At 43.9% G+C, this 21,454-nt stretch overlaps 2 protein-coding genes across 2 annotated transcripts in view; one reads left to right on the top strand and one right to left on the bottom strand.

The window, feature by feature from the left end:
* TAPT1 (transmembrane anterior posterior transformation 1) overlaps nucleotides 1-265 on the bottom strand; it is a 68,971-nt gene extending 68,706 nt beyond the window's left edge. The window contains exon 1 of the mRNA XM_047856291.1: nucleotides 13-265. Within this exon, the coding sequence (XP_047712247.1) occupies nucleotides 13-217 (205 nt within the window). The 5' untranslated portion in view covers nucleotides 218-265. The remainder of the gene's footprint in view (nucleotides 1-12) is intronic.
* Nucleotides 216-21,063, top strand: LOC125164913 (transcription factor SKN7-like). Its single transcript, XM_047857622.1, has 5 exons — nucleotides 216-682; nucleotides 1,394-1,422; nucleotides 13,450-13,516; nucleotides 14,010-14,147; nucleotides 19,244-21,063. Exons 1-4 carry the CDS (start codon nucleotides 216-218, stop codon nucleotides 14,104-14,106), a joined length of 660 nt encoding a protein of 219 aa, XP_047713578.1. The 3' UTR covers nucleotides 14,107-14,147; nucleotides 19,244-21,063.
* The last annotated feature ends 391 nt before the right edge of the window (nucleotides 21,064-21,454 follow it).

Genomic DNA, 21,454 nt, shown 5'->3' with positions numbered 1-21,454 from the left:
CGTCCGCCTCACCTGCGCGGCTTCGGCGCCGCTCCCGCCGCCGGTCGCTCTCGTAGAAGCCCAGCGTCTCCGTGTGCTGAGGCGCCGGCGGGGGCCCGTGGCCGCCGCCGCCGCCGCCTCCGGGCTGCTCCGCCTCGCCGCGGCCGTCCCGCTGCGGGCCGTCCGCGCCGCCACCGCCGCCGTCTCCCGGGGCGGCCGCATCGCCGACGCCCGCCATGTTCCGAGCACAACAAACTGTCCCCGCCGCTTCCCTCCAGACTCCGGTCCGGCCTCCGCCTCCGGCCGGCCCCCTCCCGGCCTCGCCCCGCCCCTCGCCGGAGCCCGGGCCGCCGCCGCCGCCGCCGCCACCGCCGCCGCCATCCGCGGCTCGCCGGCCGGCGCGCGCCATTGGCGTCAGCGGCGCGTGGGAGGCCGCCGCCGCCGTCGCCGCCGCCACCGCCGCCGCCATCTTCTTCCTGCCCTCGGCGTGGCGCGCGGTGGCTTCTCGCGCCGCGGTGGGCTCGGCCGTCCGGGACCCCGCGCCAGGCTCCATGCAGCCGGGCCGCGCGGCCGGGGACAGCAGCCGCCTCCGAGGCTCGGGGCGGGCGCCCGGCGGCAGCGGGCCGAGCGCGGCGGCGGACGGAGGGTCGGCGGAGGAGCCCCGGGGCGGCGGTCTCTGCGACCGCTGCCCGCCGTCTGCGAGGTGTGCGGCCGCCCGCCCGGGGCCCCTTTTGCAGGCTCGGTGACCGGAGTGCGCCGGCGCCGCCTGCCCGGTCTTGGCACCGCCTGCGCGGCCGCGGCAGCGAGGGCCCGGCTCCAGATCCCCGACCCCCGCGAGCCCTGGCTCCATACGTCCGCTATTTGGGCTCCATCTCCTCTGCATATTTATGATCTCCCGTCACATTGTCTGGCCTCTGGGTTTCCGTTGACAGTTTCCAAAACACTCGAGCAAGAAGGAGCTCGGGGTTGCTGGCCTACAGGTGGGGGCGCGGAGGGGAAGCCCGAGGAGCCCGGTGCCTTGTGCGTTTCAAGCGCCCGCGGGCGTACTGCACTGTTTTTCGGGATGAGGGTTGGGGTACGGCTTTTGGCCGCCACGGTGCCCTTGCTCCGTCACCTGGGCGTCCACTTTGCTTAAACGCACCGTCCTTTGCCACTCTGGGGTGTGACTCCGCACCGAGCGCAGCGTCAAGACCACCAGGCTCAGGAATGGTGCAAGTGAAGATGCTCCGTGAAGGGACCTAGGGAGGGCCTTTGCCACCTGCCTCCCACGTGGTTGCTGCGTGCTCCATTTAGGGTGACTGTGGCGAGTCGATTTGCCAACTTCAGAACTGACCTGTGTCTGTTGCCCTTTTGATTAGCACAAGGAAAACTGTGATTCTTCCCCTAACATTAAGCTGTCTGGAATTTTCCCTAGATCTAAACTGGACAGCCAGCTACAAACAGGTATGAATAGAGCAAAATCGGGCTCATGTTGATTCATCAGAGAACCTTGAGGGTCCTGTTGTCACTAGTGAGGACCTGGTTCCAGACTCTGAGCAAATTTAACAGTGTACCGTCTGGGGCAGCATGCCGAGAGCAGCCACCTGCCAGTCTGACAGCAGGGTAAGAGCCCAGATGAGGGAACAAGATGGACTAAAAAGGCTCCAGAGCTGGCACCTGACCCTGCTTGGCCTCGGAAAAGGAGGAACCAATGCCTTTGGAACATCCTTACCCTTTTTCATAGAACAGTTCACAGGTACACAATTCTAAATATTGCTGTGACCATTTTCATGAAATTCTGTTGTGTTATACTTCGTCAGAGCTGAGCCTTAATCAAAAACAAACGGTCTGGTCAAAACTTCAGAGTCATTTTGAAAATCAAAAGGTAACGAAAATGTTACGCCCTCTAAGATTCCTTATAGCTTAAATTCTATCATTCTCTGATCTTTTATAGTGTAAGACCATCCCTATTCCATTGTTTACTGATCGTCAAGAAGGAGGTAGACTTGTATTGCTTGTTTGTGTCAGCTCTCATTTATTGCCTCACCACAATTAGTGGCGTATTGCCCCTGCCTTTAACTCAACAGGAGCTGGAAGGGAAGGAATCTGAACTCCTGTTTTCTAAGGCAGCCAGTTGTAGGGATGGATTTCTCTCATTTTCTGTATCAGGCCGGAGGAAAAACACTGTTCCAAAGTCTGTGCCTGTCATTTAAAATAGTCAGCAAAGAGGAAAGGAGCGCTGTGTCCAGACTAGGTATGAAGGTGACACATGCTGAGGAGCAAAGTGAAGACGGGAAAACAGAGACTTGCAGCTTCTCATCAGCTGGGTCTTCCCTGGAGCTGGTTATTTTATTTAATGCTTTGTGAAACTGCCCAATTTCAAACCCATTATGAAGTCCTACTAGAAAAACATTTTTAAACGGTATAAAACTTTCATTTCACACTATTCTTCCCTTGTATAGGTTTTGGTCATTAGACAATCAAATACCTTATTGCATACAAAAACTCGTTTTCTTTGGGTTAATTCAACTTACTGCAACTGATTCAGAATCCTGGAAAGGGTGTTTTCAAATACATATTCTAAGTCTTGGTAAGAAATAGTTGCACAGCATTGAAGCACCAGGTCTCTGAGGAAAATAATTAGGAATTCAGAAACAACGTTTTTTATATCAGATGTAAAAAGATACAGGCCTAGATTTATAATAGCACCATTAGGAAACAATAGGAATGTTTCAAAAACATGACAACTCTCACCATTAAAGAGACGTCAGATGGCATTCTGAGTTAAACTGTAAGAGAAAAACAATTTTGGGGTGCCTGGGTGGCTCAGTCGGTTGAGGGTCCGACTTCGGCTCAGGTCATGATCTCACGGTTTGTGAGTTCGAGCCCCGTGTCCGGCTCTGTGCTGAAAGCACGGAGCCTGGAACCTGCTTCGGATTCTGTGTCTCCCTCTCTCTCTGCCCCTCTCCTGCTCACAGTCTCTCTCTCTCTCTTTCTCTCTCTCTCTTACAAAATTAATTAAACATTAAAAAAAATTTTAAAAGAAAAACGATTTGGATGACAGCTACAGCAGTTTAACTTAGTTCAACGGCGAGTGAGCTGGTGTGCTATTAATATGTCACTGTCCTACCTGCTGATGTAAGAAATAACATTATTGATGGGAAATAGTTTTAATAGAGGAAAGTGAAGAGTAAGAACAAGAAGTTGAGGGGCGCCTGGGTGGCGCAGTCGGTTAAGCGTCCGACTTCAGCCAGGTCACGATCTCGCGCTCCGTGAGTTCGAGCCCCGCGTTGGGCTCTGGGCTGATGGCTCAGAGCCTGGAGCCTGTTTCCGGTCCTGTGTCTCCCTCTCTCTCTGCCCCTCCCCCGTTCATGCTCTGTCTCTCTCTGTCCCAAAAATAAATAAACGTTGAAAAAAAAAAAATTTAAAGAAAGGGAATCCTATATTCAAAGTTACATTTTAATATACATGTGTAACAACTTTGATGATATAAATTTAATTAAGAGTTTGTAAAATTGTTGCATGTATTTTTAATTAAGTGTGTATTCTTGTACCTTCTAATTGTAATGTCTATCATGTGGCTATTGTATTTTGAAAATAGCAAAGCACAAAATATCATTTTTTAAAATAATGGAAATTTGGAAAGAAGTATACACAGTTTAAAAAAATAAATTGCATAACTTCATATTTTAGTAATTAAAGATTTAACAGTTGTGATTTTATGGCTAAACAAAATAAATTAAATGCATTGTGCATGAATCATGGATTCAAGCTCCTGAAAACTGTCATGAAGTCTACAAACTGGTTCTCTGTGCCTTTTCATTGGTAAATGGGCAATACCTATTCTACAATAGGAGCTGAAAAAAAATACTATTTCTACTTTTCTTTCTCTTTTACAGATAATTTTGAATGTTTCCTTTCATTTAAACTTATAGTAGGTTTTACTTTTCAACTACAAAGCATTTTATCTCAATGGCACTTTATATATGTGCCGCTAAAATATGTTTGAAATTCGTTCTATATACTTTTCCTGAGTAACAAAAACATCAAATACTTTATTTTTTTAAATTTTTTTAATGTTTATTTATTTTTGAGAGAGACAGAGACAGAGCATGAGCAGGGGAGGGGCAGAGAGAAAGGTAGACACAGAATCCAAAGCAGGCTCCAGGCTCCGAGCTGTCAGCACAGAGCCCAACGTGGGGCTTGAACTCACAGACTGTGAGATCATGACCTGAGCTGAAGTTGGACACTCAATTGACTGAGCCACCCAGGCGCCCAAACTTCAAATACTTTAATGACCTGTGAGGACTCTAAATCAAGACAAGGCCTGGACGCTCTCTGACTCCAGTTAGAGTCTTTTGACCTAAGGTAACACATGTGACCACTCTATGCTTCATTTTCCTTTTCCCCCTATAACATATTGGACTAGATTACCCTCATGGCCTCTTCCAAAATTTGGGGATAAAATCCTTGTAAACCCTTTTTCAGATTCTCGGACTCGGGTTAAAAATAGCTCGCTATGCCTATATGATGAAGATGTGTAGAAAAGTATGAAATCCTTATTTACAGAATGACTTTGTAATTTGGTCTAAAGTCTGCATGCAGGGTATTAAAATGTGGTAACTTTATTGCCAAAGCATCAAAGACATGTAAGTCTTTAAAGTACCTCCTTTCTGATCTATGTGTTAGTTCTTCATCCCTTTATGAGAACTGATGGGCCTTTGGTGACCTTTCCAGGCCTCACCATAGGCCTCAGGGTTTATGTATTTTATTTTATTTTATTTTATTTTATTTTATTTTATTTTATTTTATTTTATTTTATTTTATTCTATTCTATTCTATTCTATTCTATTTTATTTCTGAGACAGAGAGAGACAGAACATGAGTGGGGGAGGAGCAGGGAGAGAGGGAGACACAGAATCCGAAGCAGGCTCCAGGCTCTGTGCTGGGAGCACAGAGCCCGACGTGGGGCTCGAACCCACAGACCACGAGATCATGACCTAAGCCGAAGCCAGTCGCTCAACTGACTGAGCCACCCAGGCGCCCCAGGGTTTATGCATTTTAAACAACTTTCCCATATTGTACCCAGGCATACCTAAGTCTGAGAACACTGCTCTAAGGTGGCATTTAAGAGCAACTGAAATGGTATTTGAGATGATTACTGTTGTACAGTTACTTTGGGGAGTATAGCTTCAAGCACTGGACAGATCTGCAGTTTTAATTCTGTATTTCTTAGTCAAAAATTTACTTCAGTAATGCGTGGCTTTTTCTAAACCATAAATGCCACCTGTCGAATTTGTAAAATGTGTTGCTTGCTGAATTTAATTCATCATTTTGTCTTCAAAGGGAAAAGTAAGAGTTGGTATTTTTTTAAAAATTGGGACAGCTTTGCAACTGATGTTCTAAAGAAGTAAAATATAGTCCTGGGCCCAGAGCAAACCTTGCAGCAAACTAATGTGAGTTTATTGTATCTCCGAGTTTGAGTACTAATATTTTCTATCTTCGGCAGTCACTTTTGGACTGATACTCGTTAAGTTTTATCCTGTCTGGGCTTTATTCCATGCATTTCAAAAGGATACCAGTGCAGTTTGTTTCTGGTAGATATAGCACAAATTGAATAATGTACCTCTGATTCCAATGTACCTGTTACAAGTTAACCAGAATAGTCATGAGCCAAATCTTATTTCTCAAAGCATTTCTGTGGCACGAGAATATAGGACTGAGACCATTTGTTTCAGACCCTACTGAAAAGTGTATTTTGTTAAAAGGGATATGCCATTAAAAATGCTCTGTTCTGACAACCTAAAGTAGGTTATGTTTATGTAATCAAAGCATATGAACACAAATCCGTATTTATTAGGCAACAGGGCATTTTGTTCATGATTAGATAAAAGGTTTAGATTTTAAATTTCTGGAAAATTGCAAAGTACTAGTGAAAGGGACCACGGTGATGACTTAGCAAGCTTTCCATTCCAGATTTCTCTCTTTGAAGAGAAAGAACATTGTTCATTTTTCATTATACCCATAAAAAAAAAGACATGCCATGTTAGAATGGTTTTAATCATTCAGTTAGCTAATTAACGAGAATCTGCAGAGTGAACTCAGACTTTCCAGTAAATTTTTTGATAACTGTCAAAATCCTTCTTTATAATTCCATCTAGCAAAGGCTTTAACTTCAGAATTCACCCAACACAGGGGATTTTAGCATTGAGTTCATGTTGGCTAGCCCTTTTGGATTTTGCCTTTCAGAATTTTTAAGGTCTTGTTTTCATTGTTCCCTGGTGGTGAGTTATTTATTGCTTCTTTTGTCCACTTATCAAATAGTCATTGGTAATCAGAGGATTTTACAAGATGTTTAGGATACATTTTTAATTCTCATGGATCAAGATAACAGAGTAATTTTTCTCCTTACTTCCATGCCCATTCAGTTCTTTCGGGCTGTGATCCCGCTCTTGCGATTTGCTCTCATTCTGCTCATTCATCACTGTTTCCATCTTAATATTTTTTTTTTTCTATTCCCTTATTTTTGTTTCTAAGATAGTTAAAAGTAAGTGGACTTTCTGGGTTTTATAAACATCTATTTTGTCTCTTCGTACACAAACCTAAGTATTTATCCTTCTTTTTTGTCTTTGTTACCAAAATGTATTACAAATGCATAGTAGATTTTCAGACTCTCAGAAAAGTCTCCTTTTAGGGTTTCTGTTTTCCAAAGTTTAGAAATGTGTTTATCTGAGTTCAAGGCCTTGGATTTTCAATGTTCTAAGTTTATGTTTATGGGTAAAATCCTTCTGTTGTTTCTGACATTTTCTAATTAGGCATCAATTTCAAATAATGAATAACTTTTACCTCTTATAACTTAGTGAACAGTTATGGGGCTAATTTTTCAAAATAGCAATAAAAAGAAAACATGTATTGTGGCTTTAGCAACGATTATTTTCTTGGGACAGTTCTGTCTTCCTAATTATCTTTTGCCTAAGCTGACACTAACATTAATTCACATTCTCGTAATGCCACTCGTATGCCCACTGATGACAGATATATATGCTGCAGTTAAAAATCTGGCATGTATAATTCATACATAAATATTTGATTGCTAAGAAAACTGATCATTATTTGTCATCTCTTTATTTTCACTCTGATCTTTCATCCATATACTTAAGTATGTCATAATACCAATTGTATAAATAAAAATTCACTTCTGGTACTGTGAACCATTTTGAAATAATCAATTTTAATGTTCATGATGCTGGAATTTATGATACGATGTGGCTAGATACCCTTTTTCTAAACAATATTGAGTTTCATGCAATTTGATTTTGTTTTTACAAGGTTTGTATGCTCTTTACAGTTTCTGGTTTATCCTAATGCAGACAATAAAATCAATCTCGTATTAAGTAATTAAAGGTACAAAAATAAACCGATGCCATTGACTTTGGGCAACTTAATGTCCACTCTAAATATTCTACTTTTGTTTACCTCTAACATTGTAATAATGTTTTACAGAGAAAGCCTGATTGGTATGATAAGTGGCTTCACCCAGCAAAGCAAATAAATTTCTTTGTATTTAAGGTATAGTTTTTAAAGTGACATATCAACAAGGATTTTTCTTTGGAGCCTAAAATTTTTTAAACCGAATTTTCAGATAGGCAGTGTCCGTTAATCCTTCAGGGGCCTATAGAAACACACAGGTGGATTCACCCATGCAAACATTTGTTTCTAGCTAACGGATGGTTTTCTCAAAATAATCTGGTGTGTGTGTGTGTGTGTGTGTGTGTGTGTCTGCACCAAAGTAGGTAGAACTTTTGTTTGAGACTAGACCCTAGAATTTAGTCTCCACTAAATTCTCAACTAAAGACTTGCAAAGGTCTTTCAATGGAAACAGCAGAGTAAACAGGAGAAAACTACTAACTTGGGAGTCCAGAGCCCTGAGTTAGGATTCTGTGCTGCTGCTCACTAGCATGAAACCTGGGATGAGATCCAGGTCTCAGTCTTTTGATCCATATAGCAGAGGGTGGGCTAGATGGTGTCGAAGTTCCCTTTCAGGTCTAAGATGATAAGATTTTAGGTACCTCGTTATTTTAAGCTGAAGTTAAATGTTGACTTGGCATTAGTTTGTAATGTTTTTCTTCTGATGAACTCAAGCACCCGTGCTAAATTGTAATGTTCACCCTAAATCTCTTAACCTTTAATCAACACACTTTATTATTGCTTATCCAACCAACATTTGTTGAATATTTTTTATGGGCCAGGGATGTGCAAAGCCCTAGAGTAGCAAAGATAAATGAGATGTGTTTCCTACGCACAAGTAATGATGTTGTAGGGTAATAAGGACCACAGTAGACGATTGAAATGCCATGGTAGTCCAAAGAAGTGACCGAGTAATCCTGCTTTGCAGAGAGCCGGGAGAGCTTAGAAAACAGTGGCAACAAATGGGTCTTGGAAGATGTGTTTGCCAAGTGGGAGATGGGGCCGAGGGAGGTAACAAAAGGGCCTTACAGACCAATGGAAGAGCATATACAGAGGGAAGAGGGAGGCCTAGTGTTTGAGTGGAACTTCTAGGTTGATTCAATTTCCAGGGCTAAATCCTGGGGAACAAATGGTGGGGGAGGCAGGGCACTGAATAGACAGAAGAACAGGCAAGGATGGTTGAAGGGGAATGAGGCGATAGGGGATTAGCAGGTTGATAACAGCACCTCTGGGCCTTCTTCCCAAGTTGAAGATTAACTCAATTCTTTTTGGAGCCTCAGATGTACTGAGATTTGCTTGTGCTACTCATAATTGTTGTCGGAATGTTAGTCCGAGCCTGGGGAGCATTTACCATGCATTAAGTCTTATTCTCCAAGTCCCAACTCCGGCATCTAGTTAAGAAATACCACAAACAACTTTTTTGTCCTGAAAATTTATCTTTGTGTGATACTTGTAGAGCAAACATTTTTTAAAAATTTGTTTGGCTGGGGCACCTGGGTAGCTCATTCGATTAAGCGTCTGGCTCTTGATTTCGGCTCAGGTCATGATCTCACGGTCGTGAGATTGAGCCCCGTGTCAAGCTCCATGCTGGGCATGGAACCTGCTTAAGATTCTCTCTCTCTCTCCCTCTCTCTGCTCCTCCCCCCCCTTGCTATAAATAAGTAAGTAAATAAATATTTGGCTATCAGGCAAAGGAACCTATTTTCTTTTTATAAAGAATTACAGATACATTATAATGATAAGGAATGTATTCTTCACATAGAGACTATCACATTTCACCTCAAAATTCCAGATTAAGTCATTTCAGTGTATTGAAGGGATAAAATGGGATGAGGGCTTGGAAACTACTTTTCATAGACTTTAAATTGTAGGTTGTTTGAATAATTATAAAGGTCACAAAGAATGCACTCTTCATTAAATCTTATGTCTTGACTCTAATTCTTCTCCTCCCTTCCCCAACTATTATGGAGTAAGAACTGTATGTCAACTTGGAATCAGACTCTGTTTTGAGCCATTTAATTTAGACACTTATTATTTTAATGTAAGCGCTTTTACTTTGGCAGGCAGCATACAATTTTAATTAGCACTTGGAACACAGCAGAATAGGTTGATGAGGTATAAGACATGGAGAAATACGTTCATAATGGCCTGCCTGAGGACTCTGGCAGAGCCCAGAAGAGACACAGCATCCAGCTCGGTACTTCTGAGAAATCACCTCACTGGCACTTAGACTCCTATACATTCAATCACTTCAGTGTGTTTTGAAACGTTGAAATATTGGCATTAACAGCTTTGTCATCTACACTACACGCAGAGAGAATATTAATCTCTTAAGCTTATTCGATGCAGCAACTGATGTAGAAGAAAACTGAACTCATTTTCTACATCTGCCGAGAAATCACTTCCCAGCTTTGCCAGTTAAGCTCTGACTCATCCTTTAAACCCTGGTTCTGATGCCCTCTCACAGTCTTTCCTAGTCTCCCCTTCCCCACGGCCATTCTCTTTTTCTTTATATACATAAAAAGCCCATGTGTCTAAAATGGCATGGACACGCTGTGTTCCAGTGATCTTTTCAATGCATTATTCTCTCCTATTGACTCAATGCTGTGTGTGTAGGAACTGTGTCCCCATATCTCTATTTTGGTTGCATACAATTAAAAAGCACTGCATTGTGGAATAAAAAGAACATGCACTTGATAGCTAAAGCCCTAGGTTAAATCTTGACTGCTTCTTTCTTGCTATAGGAACTTGGACAAGCTATTTAACTTCTTTGAGCTTCTTTAAATAAGGGGAGTAACGCCTGCCATGCAGGATTGTCGTGAAGATTAAATAAGATCCATCCATCACTCTAGCAGATGCATAGAGAGATCCTATCAGACGTGAGCCACTGTACTTGGTACTAAGAATATAATGATGAATAAGGCATGATCCTGCCCTGAGAACTTTATAATTTAGTGGGAGAGACAGACACGAAAACAGACGATTGAAATTTAATTCTTAAAGGATGAATAGAAATTCACAGCACAGGGGTTCTAGGGGTTGTGGTGAAGGTAGCAAGATTGGGGGCGAAAGGGGAAACAGGCGTGTTGGGTTTGCACCAGAGAGTGGTGCAATATAGTAGTGGCTGAGGAGTTGAGGCTGGAGACATAAATACCATGAGGAGCCTTGCAAGCCAGGCACCTGGCAGAGAAACTGCAAAGAACGTCTAATCAGATTTGCCTTTCAGAAAGACCTTCCTTGGCAGTGTGTGGTGTGGTTTGAGATGGTCAAGCAATTGACATGACCCCTTAAGAGGCTGTTGCCTAGCCGTGAAGATGGCCTCCACTGCAGGAATTAAAGGGGGATAGGGAGGTGAGAGTATGTTGGGAGATATTTAGGAGCCAGAAGAGGCAGGATGTGGTCAGATGTGGTGGGAGACAGGTGGTAAGAAAGGGAGAGAAAACAAGAGAACTGATGGGGGGCGTATGGGGAAGGAAAGCGACTCCAGTCTGGAAACTGGACTTTGAGTACCCATTTTGACTTCATCATTATGAGCTCCTATCTATTTCTGACGCTGCTGGTTTTTTATTCTTGAGCATAAACATCTATGTTAGGATGATATCAACACTGATGAATTTTGTGGCAAAGATTTATTCCAGAGTGAATTCCATTAAGGCAATTTAATTCCTTGGTCCATTATATCATATTTAAACTGTTCCCATTTTTTTCCACTTTGATTTTTATTTCACCATGAGGATAAAATCTTACTTGTGTACATTTTACAAGGAAGTTTATTGATTTTTCATCTTTTTCTTGCTCTTTGTGAAATTTGTAGAGATTATAGCTTTTCCGTGGTAGGTTTTCTTTTATTTCTAGTATTTTTACCATGTCAAATTTTACACATGCAAGCTTTTTTAAATTTAATTTATTTTTTAAATTTACATCCAAATTAGTTAGCATATAGTGCCACAATGATTTTAGGAGTAGATTCCTTAATGCCCCTTGCCCGTTTAGCTCATCCCCCCTCCCACAACCCCTCCAGTAACCCTCTGTTTGCTCTCCATTTTAAGAGTCTCTTATGTTTTGTCCCCCTCCCTGTTTTTATATTATTTTTGCTTCCTTCCCTCATGTTCATCTCTTTTGTATCTTAAAGTCCTCATACGAGTGAGGTCATATGATATTTGTCTTTCTCTGACTAATTTCGCTTAGCATAATATCCTCTAGTTCCATCCACATAGTTGCAAATGGCAAGATTTCATTCGTTTTGATTGCCGAGTAATACGCCATTGTGTGTGTGTGTGTGTGTGTATACATATATATATACACACATATATATATACATACATATATATACATATATATACATATATATACACATACATATATATATATATATATATTCTTTATCCATTCATCCATCCATTGATGGACATTTGGGCTCTTTTCATACTTTGGCTATTGTTGATAGTGCTGCTATAAACATTGGGGTGCATGTGCCCCTTTGAAACAGCATACCTGTATCCCTTGGATGAATTACCTAGCATTGCAATTGATGGGTCATAGGATAGTTCTAGTTTTAGTTTTTTGAGGAACCTCCATACTGTTTTCCAGAGTGGCTGTACCAGTTTGCACTCCCACCAGCAGTGCAAAAGAGATCCTCTTTCTCCGCATCCTCGCCAACATCTGTTGTTGCCTGAGTTGTTAATGTTAGCCATTCTGACAGGTGTCAGTTGGTATCTTATTGTGGTTTTGATTTGTATTTCCCTGACGATGAGTGATGTTCAGCATCTTTTCATGTGTCGGTTGGCCATCTGGATGTCTTCTTTGGAGAAGTGTCTATCCATGTCTGTTTCCCATTTCTTCACTGGATTTTTTGTTTTTTGGGTGTTGAGTTTGATAAGTTCTTTACAGATTTTTGGATATTAACCCTTTATCTGATATATCGTATGCAAGTATCTTCTCCCATTCCATCGATTGCCTTTTCGTTTTGCTAATTGTTTCCTTCGCTGTGCAGAAGGTTTTTATTTTGAGGAGGTCCCAATAGTTCATTTTTGCTCTTGTTCCCCTTGCCTCTGGAGACGTTGAGTAAGAAGCTGCTGCAGCCAAGGTCAAAGAGGTTTTTGCCTGCTTTCTCCTCGAGGATCTTGATGGTTTCCTGTCTTACATTTAGGTTTTTCATCCATTTTGATTTTTTGTGTATGGCGTAAGAAAGTGGTCCAGGTTCATTCTTCTGCATGTCACTGTCCAGTTTTCCCAGCACCACTTGCTGAAGAGACTGTCTTTTTTCCATTGGATATTCTTTCCTGCTTTGTCAGAGATTAGTTGGCCGTACGTTTGTGGGTCCATTTATGGGTGCTCTATTCTGTTCCATTGATCTGAGTGTCTGTTCTTGTGCCAGTACCATACTGTCCTGATGATTACAGCTTTGTAGCACAGCTTGAAGTCTGGGATTTTTTTTTAAATTTTTTTTCAACGTTTTTATTTATTTTTGGGACAGAGAGAGACGGAGCATGAACGGGGGAGGGGCAGAGAGAGAGGGAGACACAGAATCGGAAATAGGCTCCAGGCTCCGAGCCATCAGCCCAGAGCCCGACGCGGGGCTCGAACTCACGGAGCGCGAGATCGTGACCTGGCTGAAGTCGGACGCTTAACCGACTGCGCCACCCAGGCGCCCCTGAAGTCTGGGATTGTGATGCCTCTTGCTTTGGTTTTCTTTTTCAAGACTGCTTTGGCTATTCGGGGTCTTTTCTGGTTCCATACAAATTTTAGGATTATTTGTTCTAGCTCTGTGAAGAATGCTGGTGTTATTTTGATAGGGATTGCATTGAATATGTAGATGGCTTTGGGTAGTATTGACATTTTAACAATATTTGTTCTTCCTATCCAAGTGCATGGAATGTTTTTCCTTTTCTTTTTTACACACGTAAGCTTTTATAAAATATTTATAATTGTTCATTAATTTGTGAGCAATAATAATTTTTACCATTTGCTGGGTTTGCTCTTCTCGGCTATAGTTTACTGTTTTTTTGTTTTTTTTTTTTTTAGCAAGTCCAGTATTTTCCCGAAGTAAATTTTGCGGTTTTCAGATTTACCAACAATATGTGATTCTCAAGTAAGCTTTTTATCTATAACCAATTTTACTGTGTATCATTTTGGCCCTTGTCAGTTTCATTTTGGTGCTTAAGATCAAATTGACTCAAAATGACAGAATAGAAATGGCACGCTTCAGCCCATGGATAGCCAAGGGGAGGTATCCAGGGCACAGGATATTTCTGGACAGCTAGGGGGAGTGTGGAGAGAAACCTGGGATCAAAAATAAATTTGAGTGTCATTTTCGTCTGGGTGTTGAGGCCAAGGGAAGCGGTGATACCTCACAAGAGTGTGTGTAGACCATGAGAGAAGAGCACCCAGGAACATTAAGAGGAGCACCAACATTTGGGAAAGAAAGGGCTAGAAGAGGAGAAAATGAGGGAGAGGCAGGAGGTAGGAAGAAGCCCGCAGGAGGCATTATCACAGAAGCCAGGTCAAGGAACGGAATGGTGGGTGATGATGGATGCTGCAGAGGTCATGTAGGACCCATACTGAAACGTGTCCTTTGGATTTAGCAACAACATCATCACTGTGCTCAGTGACAGCCATCTCAGGAGTGGAGAAAGAAATACCCAGCTGGATATATTCATCAGAGGAGTGAAAAGTAACTGAAGAACGGAGACCATTGTACAGCCATTGTTGGCTGTAAGAAGGTAAGTATATTTATTCATTAACTAGTTTATTTATTTCCTTTTAGTAGGAGAGAGCCTTGAGCATGGTTATGCACTGATTGTTGGAGGGAGAGGATGAACGTACATGAGAATTGGAATGGGATCCCCAAAAGAGTGCGTTGGAACTGTCCTGCTGTCTGGGGGTGGGATCTGACATCAGTCTTGCTGCCTTAAAGCTCCATATCCAGTGAGGCATCAGCAGCCATGTGCCCCAGAAGACATAACCATCATAAATCAGCCCATCCAACTGGGCTCCTAGTTTGGTGTCTCCCAAATAATCCTGAATCCTGACTGGACTCGGAACTCTACCCTGAACTATTACCATTTGCTCGGCACTCACACACCTCAGTCGAGGGGATCTTAAGTATTGTCCTTAAACCCACGATACTACCACCTGCCCTGACCCTTGAAAGTTACTGCTTTGAAAATGCCCTGTCGCCACATTCTGCCCACGGCATCAGATAATGCTGCAATATCCTCGCTCGACAGTTGTGAGCTGGGCATTTTACCACATCTACTCAGATCCACCACTCACAGGGCAGATAAAACAGAAAACAACACCACTTTGCCATGACCCCGCCCGTTCCCTGCTCCTTCCATTTGTCGTGGGACTGCACAAGTTATGGCAAAACCTGGGTTGCCTCCCACATAATGGGGCAGTTGCCAAGGCACATGCCATCTGTCCATCTAGGAGCGCCCACCTAGCCATTCATCTGTCTCTTCACTTCATAATTGTTGGGCAGTTAATAGCACCAGGCACGGGGGTAAGCCGTGGCGGTTAAACTATGAAGGGACAATGTCTCTGTGCTCTCAGAGCTCATGTCCTGGCAGGTGAGCAAATCTTTGTTGCAATATCATGTGACAGACGGGCAAGGGAAAGAACCAGTTCATCTAGGTAAGCAGCGACTGGGAGGTTGCCTTAACTTTATTTTTTTTTTAATCTATAACAATTTTATGAGGTCAATTGAGCATATGAAGTGTGGGCTTCTTATCCCAATGTAATTATTTCATGTGCCAGTTCATACAGTTCCAAAGGTTAACTTTATTTATGAAGGTGGATAGGTTCCAAGATGGTGATTCCCATAAAGAAAACCTGTCTCCATAGGTCATGACCAAGATCAGCTCCTGAACTTGCAGGACTCCAAAGAAAGGGCATTCTCTTTGAATATTTTTAGCTAGTATCCCCTTTCACCCTGTCCCTGTTCTCCCGTTATTGTCGATGTTAACCTTTGGGATGAAGTGCAGGACAATCCTGTTGGCTGTTCCGGAGTGAAGTGTGTTTGACCTCTGTAGAATTTAGTTGTGGGCACATGAATAAAATAAAGGTGGACTGAGGGGTCAATCTGCATCTCTCCCTGACAAGTTCTCCAAGCTTCTGCCTTTGCGTGCTTTGCCGTTTCCTGACCCCAACTGACATGCCACTGCCTCCGGGTCCGAGCACTTGGCACTCTGCATGTGGATGGGACACTGAGGCAGGACAGCAAGGGGCTAGGGGAGCCGTGAGAAAGCCAGAGACACCCTGCTTTGGTTTCTGTGCACCAAACTGCTATTGCCCTGGGGGTCTAAGCATGTCTGATGAGGCGGAGAAAAAAATCAGAGGTCTTGGGCACACATTTCGTCCCCCGGATGGAGATGTGTAATGAACACTACAGTAAAATCATCTCTAAACCAATTTAATACGAACTTTACACTCACATTAGAACAGAGCGTTGGAGAAAGAAAAGGGGAGGAAACCCTCACTCCGTCCGGGGTTTTTCTTTTTCTTTTTTTTTTTTTTTTCAACGTTTATTTATTTTGGGGACAGAGAGAGACAGAGCATGAACGGGGGAGGGGCAGAGAGAGAAGGAGACACAGAATCAGAAACAGGCTCCAGGCTCCGAGCCATCAGCCCAGAGCCCGACGCGGGGCTCGAACTCACGGACCGCGAGATCATGACCTGGCTGAAGTCGGATGCTTAACCGACTGCGCCACCCAGGCGCCCCTGTCTGGGGTTTTTCTGCACTTTCTCTCTGACACATGTCACAGTTCCTGGATCTTGCGGCCTACCAAACAATGGGTGGGGACCCATTTAATCTTTGTTTCCAGTCCCCAAAGTTCCCTGTACACAATACTTTATATCTAATGGGTCTCGCCGTGTTTCCCTGTCTTGCCTGGAGCACAGGACTCTGGCTAGGCTGCCCCTGGAGCCCTCTGCCCAGAGGCTTCTGGGCCTATAACCATTTCTTCTTTTTTTTTCTAATGTTTACTTTTGAAAGAGAGAGAGCATGAGTGGGGGAGGGGCAGAGAGAGAGGGGGACAGAGGATCCTCAGTGGGCTCTCTGCGCTGACAATCTGATGTAGGGCTCCAACTCACAAACTGTGAGATTGCGACCTGAGCCAAAGCCAGATGCTTATTGACCGACTGAACCGCGGAGGTGCCCCATGTAACCATTTCTGGCACGAGTGTTTCCCTCCCTGCCTGGAATGATAGATCGTGTTCTCAGAACCCCAGCCCCTTCTTCCTCACGGGTTCCTAGGGTGGGGGGTGGGGCAGTGAACGTTAGCCAGGCAGGCCCTTATCTTCTGCCCTCCACATCTGCTCCCGGAGGCAGTGAACCCACAGCTGCCTCCTGCTTCAGTCCAGCAGGTTGCTGGGAGAGAAGGAGGAACTCACCGGGAGAGGAAAGTCACCTGTTAGTGTCATAAAACAGCACCCTGCCCCACAAGCACAACTGCTAATAGAGAGTCTTCTCTAAATATTTAGAAAAAAGTATTTTTAACTTAAAAAAAAGTAGCGGTGAGTGAGAAAGATTTCAGGCAAGACTGAGGGAAAGTTTGCAAACTGGTGGAGAGATGGTCTGGGGAAGTGCTGTCTTGTCTCTGCTGTTCCTCCCTTCCTGTCCTCTTGTCCCTTCATCTTGGCCGTTCTCTTCCTGAGCCATACTGTCTTTCTCTGTCCATTCCCCATCGTCTTTCTGCCACAGTCCTTCACTCTCGGCCGACACCGATCCTAGGAAAGCCATGCAGAGGCCTGACCAGGCACTCATGGGTTCCCCTACTTTGGGAATCTATTCAGGGGGCCCAACGCCACGGTTTGACTTCTCCATGGGAATCGCTTCTGTAAAATAGTCCTAATTTCTGCATGAAGTATTTTCATTGCTTTTTTTTTCTTTACATTTAATTTTGCCTTTTGAGTATTTGTCACATTTATGTGACTCCAAAGTCAAAATCGTGTAGTTAGACACGGGGCACTCTAGTTTCCGCCTTTTACCCTCCACCCTGTTTGCTTCAGCTGTCTACAGGGAATTAATTTTGCTTCTGCTTTATTCTTCCAGCATCTCTTTTTGTGAATGTAAGAATATATATATGAAAGGTGGCATATGACTTAGCAGTTTGGACCTTGCTTTTTGTGCATAACAATTTATCTTTCTATCCACAGATAGGTAGATAGGGAAATTCATTTTTCTTTAAGGCTCAATATACAGAATCGTGGGAACATATCATAGTTTTTAAGTCCTCTATTGATGAACATTTGGATTATTTCTAACCTGCTATGATAAATAATGGCACAATGCATAGTCTTCTGTATCTGTCACTAACTTTCCTTTAATAAAAAAGAAAAATAGGAGTAGAGGTGGGAAGGCAGGAGGAGGTGAGAGGGAGACATGAAAAGAGAGGGAAAGAGATGCTTGAGTTTTTAAAAAGAGTCCCCTGAATAAGAATATGTTTTTAAATGTTTGTTTTCTTTGAGAGAGAGTGAAAGAGAGAGAGAGAGAAGAAGAGGGGCAGAGAGAGAGAGAGGCAGAAGATTGAAGGAGACTCTGCATGACAGCAGAGAGCCCGATGTGGGGCTCCAACTCACAAACCCTGAGATCATGACCTGAGCCGAAGTCGGACGCTTAAGCAACTGAGCCACCCAGGAGCTCCAAGAATATTTTTGAAAGAAGTCCTGGATGTCCTTTAGGGAGTTAACGGACATTCCAAAGTGTTCCCTATTCCTTATGCTTTTGTGCCCCATGAGAGGACTCCAAGAAATGCCCCTGTTGGTCTACAGCCATTGGCTTACTTAATGGGAGACCCTGATCTGTGTGGCCATTTAGGTTTGTCTTGGTAGGTAGGGTTGACTTGTCCACGTAAGCAGGGTAGAGTCTCAAGATACCAGGAAGCCTTCTCTCCAGCATATTCTCTTGATTGTTCCTGATTCCTTTGACAGAGGTAAGCCTTTCATTCAAAGCCACCCGTAGGAGAGCACGTGCTGACCTCAGTGTGTAAATGGCATCTTAGGATTTGGGGGTGTCAATTCCAATGTGTGGGTTCCCCCCCACCGCATATCAAGCAAACTTCTGACACCAGCTGGGTGTTCTACAAATCACCTCAATTCTGACGCTGTCTACCCAGAGATGGAATCAGATTCCATAGGTTAAGGACTCGGTCCCACAGGGCTGTCCCCACTTCAGATGCCAGTTGTAAGTCCGGGCTGTCACCTGTGCTTCTGGCTGACTGGCTATAAATCAGAGGTTCCCAAGACTTCCTCTTTGGGTTTGACTAAATTGCTAGGGCGGTTCACAGAGCCTAGGAAAGCAGTTTATTCACTAATCTACCAATTTATGAAAAGGCTATTAAAGGTTTCAAATCAATAGCCAGATGAAGGGACACATAGGACAAAGTCATTAACAAAGGAGCGTCTGTTCCTGTAGAGTTTGGGGCCTGGTACAGTGACACATGGAAGCCTTCTAGTTCCCCAACCTCAAAGCTCTCTGAACCCTGTCCCTTCGGGTTTTTATGGAGGCTTAGTTACAAAGACATTGTTGATTAAACCATTGGCCATTCGCGACTGACTCAACCTTTAGCCCCTCTCCCCTCCCTGGAAGTCAGAGGATGGGACTGAAAGTTCCAACCCTCTAATTATATGGTCTGTTCCCCTCCCAGCCAGCTCCCATCCTTAGCTACTTTCCAAAGACACCTCTTTTACATATAAAAGGCACCTTTAATATTCCCAACCCTTAGGAAATTCCAAGGGTTTGGGGAACTCCGCCAGGAACCAGGATGAAGAACAAATACATTTTTTCTTATACAATCACAATATTGCACACCTCTAGCGGGCACTTCCTTTCGAAGACATTTTGACAGAGCAGAGGACAGAGCAAGTGTGATGATGTCCAGTCGTGGAAGACGGAGAGGGTATCTTCGGACAGAGGAAGGAGAGACTGGGAGTATATCACACATTTCCCAGGGGTTCACCGGAATGTCTCCCAAGCTTTTCAAATGTAGCACGCCTCATGCAATGATAGTATTTTCACCCCCGAAGCTGTTGCACCTTCTCATGTGAATTCCGATCCCCTTTCCTTGGTTCACTGAAAACTAGAAACGTCAGTTATTTGTATTTACTTATTTGCCTCACCTGTATTCACCCTGCAGACGTTCTTGTCTGTCCCCAGCTCTTCCATCCTCTGTTGCCCTAGGACAGTTTTTCCATGGGTCTTGCCTGGACAATTTCAGCTGAGTGGAGCAGAAAGGCCTTCGGACTCTGGAGTCAGACTCCCTGGGTTTAATTCATCGCTCTGTATTCACTAGCGTTAACCCCCTGGCAACTCACTTAACCCCCCTGTGCTTCACTTTCCCCCTGTTATTTGTGCACAACAGCATTTGTCACATTCAGTCAAGGCGAGGATTAAGTGAAATCAAATGTGGAAAATGCTTGGAACAGTGCCTAGCGTGTCATAAATACCCAATAAGCTCTAGAGACATTTCAAAAGCCTCCTAACTGGTTTCACTACCTTCTCATTTCTCTTTCTCAATTTCTCTCTATCTCCAACATGCTAGGCAGATTGGCCTCTATAACATATATGAGCAAGGCACCACCCACAATTTCCAGGGAACAATTTCCAGGATGCTTTGGACCCTCGCAAGCTGGTTCTGCCCAGGGTCGTCTCCTGCCATGTCTCTGCAGGACTCTGTGCTCACCCGGTCCCAGCACCGCCGTCTGCGTTCACATCTCTGTACCTTGTGGGCTCTCTTGCTGGGATTTCCCTCTTGCTCCTTTCCTCCTTGGTAATCCACCTCATCCTTCCAGGCACAGAGCAGATGTCATATACTCTGTAAAAATGCTTCTGACCTCTCCCTCCTCCTCTTCAAGTAATGTTGGTTGCTTCCTTGTCTATGGGCCCCGGGGCAATTTATACATCCCACCAACTTAACCCAGCTGCCCTCGAAATGTGCGTGTTCACCCCACACCACCGGTGCCCCATGAAGGAGGAAATCACCCCATCCTGTGTATCTCAGTTCTCACAGGATTTCCTCATGACCAGATCCCTGTATACCCGTTAAAGAAAGAGACAGGGGCACGTGATGACTCAGTCGGTTCAGCCTCTGACTCTTGATTTCCACTCAGGTCATGATCTCATGGTTCAAGGGATCCAGCCCCACGTTGGGCTCTGTGCTGACAGTATGGAGCCTACTTGGGATCCTTTCTCTCTCTCTCTCTCTCTCTCTCTCTCTCTCTCTCTCCCTGTCTGTCTCTCAAAAATAAATAAATAAACTTAAAAAAGAAAGAAAGAAAGAAAAAGAGACAACAGGCCCCAAAAGGAGTTACTTAGGCTAAGCCCAACGTCAACAAACCAAGACTTAATACCTCCCCAATTTGCAGTTTCAGCTTCTCCCGGGAATGTGATGTTTACCCAGTCAACCTGGAATTATCCGGTCAGCCCTAGTGAGGTGATCTGTATGATAGACCCCCGCCCTTCCCCCAAAAGAAGCCTGGCCGAAATAGTCCACTCTACTAAAACTTCCTTTTCTACCCCCATCTGCCTATAAAAGCTTTCCATTTTGTACACTTCCTCAGAGTTCCTTTTTACTTGTTAGAGGGGATGCTGCGTGATTTGTGAATTGTTGAATAAAGCCAATTTGATCTTCAAATTCACTCAGCATTTTGCTGTCGTTGTTGTTGTTGTTGTTTTTAACACGCCTTCCCTCACAGCTTCACACATTCCACTTTGCAACACTTGCCATGGTCCCTAAACGAATTGAGGGAAAGGTTCTTTACTTTGTGGATAAAAGTGGCTGGGAAAGAAAATGGGAGAAATGAGTTTGGGGAAGGGCAGATTTTCAAGGGTCTAATTATCTCATTCCTGTGTTTTGTCTTTACTTCAAGAGCTTTTAGAGCGGCGCCTGGGTGGCTCAGTCAGTTAAGCATCCGACTTTGGCGCAGGTCATGATCTCACTGTTTATGAGAGTTCGAACCCCACATTGGGCTCTGTGCTGACAGCTCAGAGCCTGGAGCCTACTTCAGATTCCATGTCTCCCTCTCCCTA

This window comes from Prionailurus viverrinus, chromosome B1 (genome assembly GCF_022837055.1).
Source record: "Prionailurus viverrinus isolate Anna chromosome B1, UM_Priviv_1.0, whole genome shotgun sequence".
Classification (NCBI taxonomy): domain Eukaryota; kingdom Metazoa; phylum Chordata; class Mammalia; order Carnivora; family Felidae; genus Prionailurus; species Prionailurus viverrinus.
This window is presented reverse-complemented; position numbering and strand designations above follow the sequence as displayed.

What these genes read in the sequence shown, in the direction of transcription:
- LOC125164913 (XM_047857622.1), top strand. Translation starts at nt 216, where the DNA reads ATGTTCCGAGCACAACAAACTGTCCCCGCCGCTTCCCTCCAGACTCCG. An exon ending in CGCTGCCCGCCGTCTGCGAG is followed by an intron (nt 683 to 1,393) that starts GTGTGCGGCCGC and finishes AATTTTCCCTAG; the next exon opens with ATCTAAACTGGACAGCCAGC. An exon ending in GGACAGCCAGCTACAAACAG is followed by an intron (nt 1,423 to 13,449) that starts GTATGAATAGAG and finishes TTTTTTTTTTAG; the next exon opens with CAAGTCCAGTATTTTCCCGA.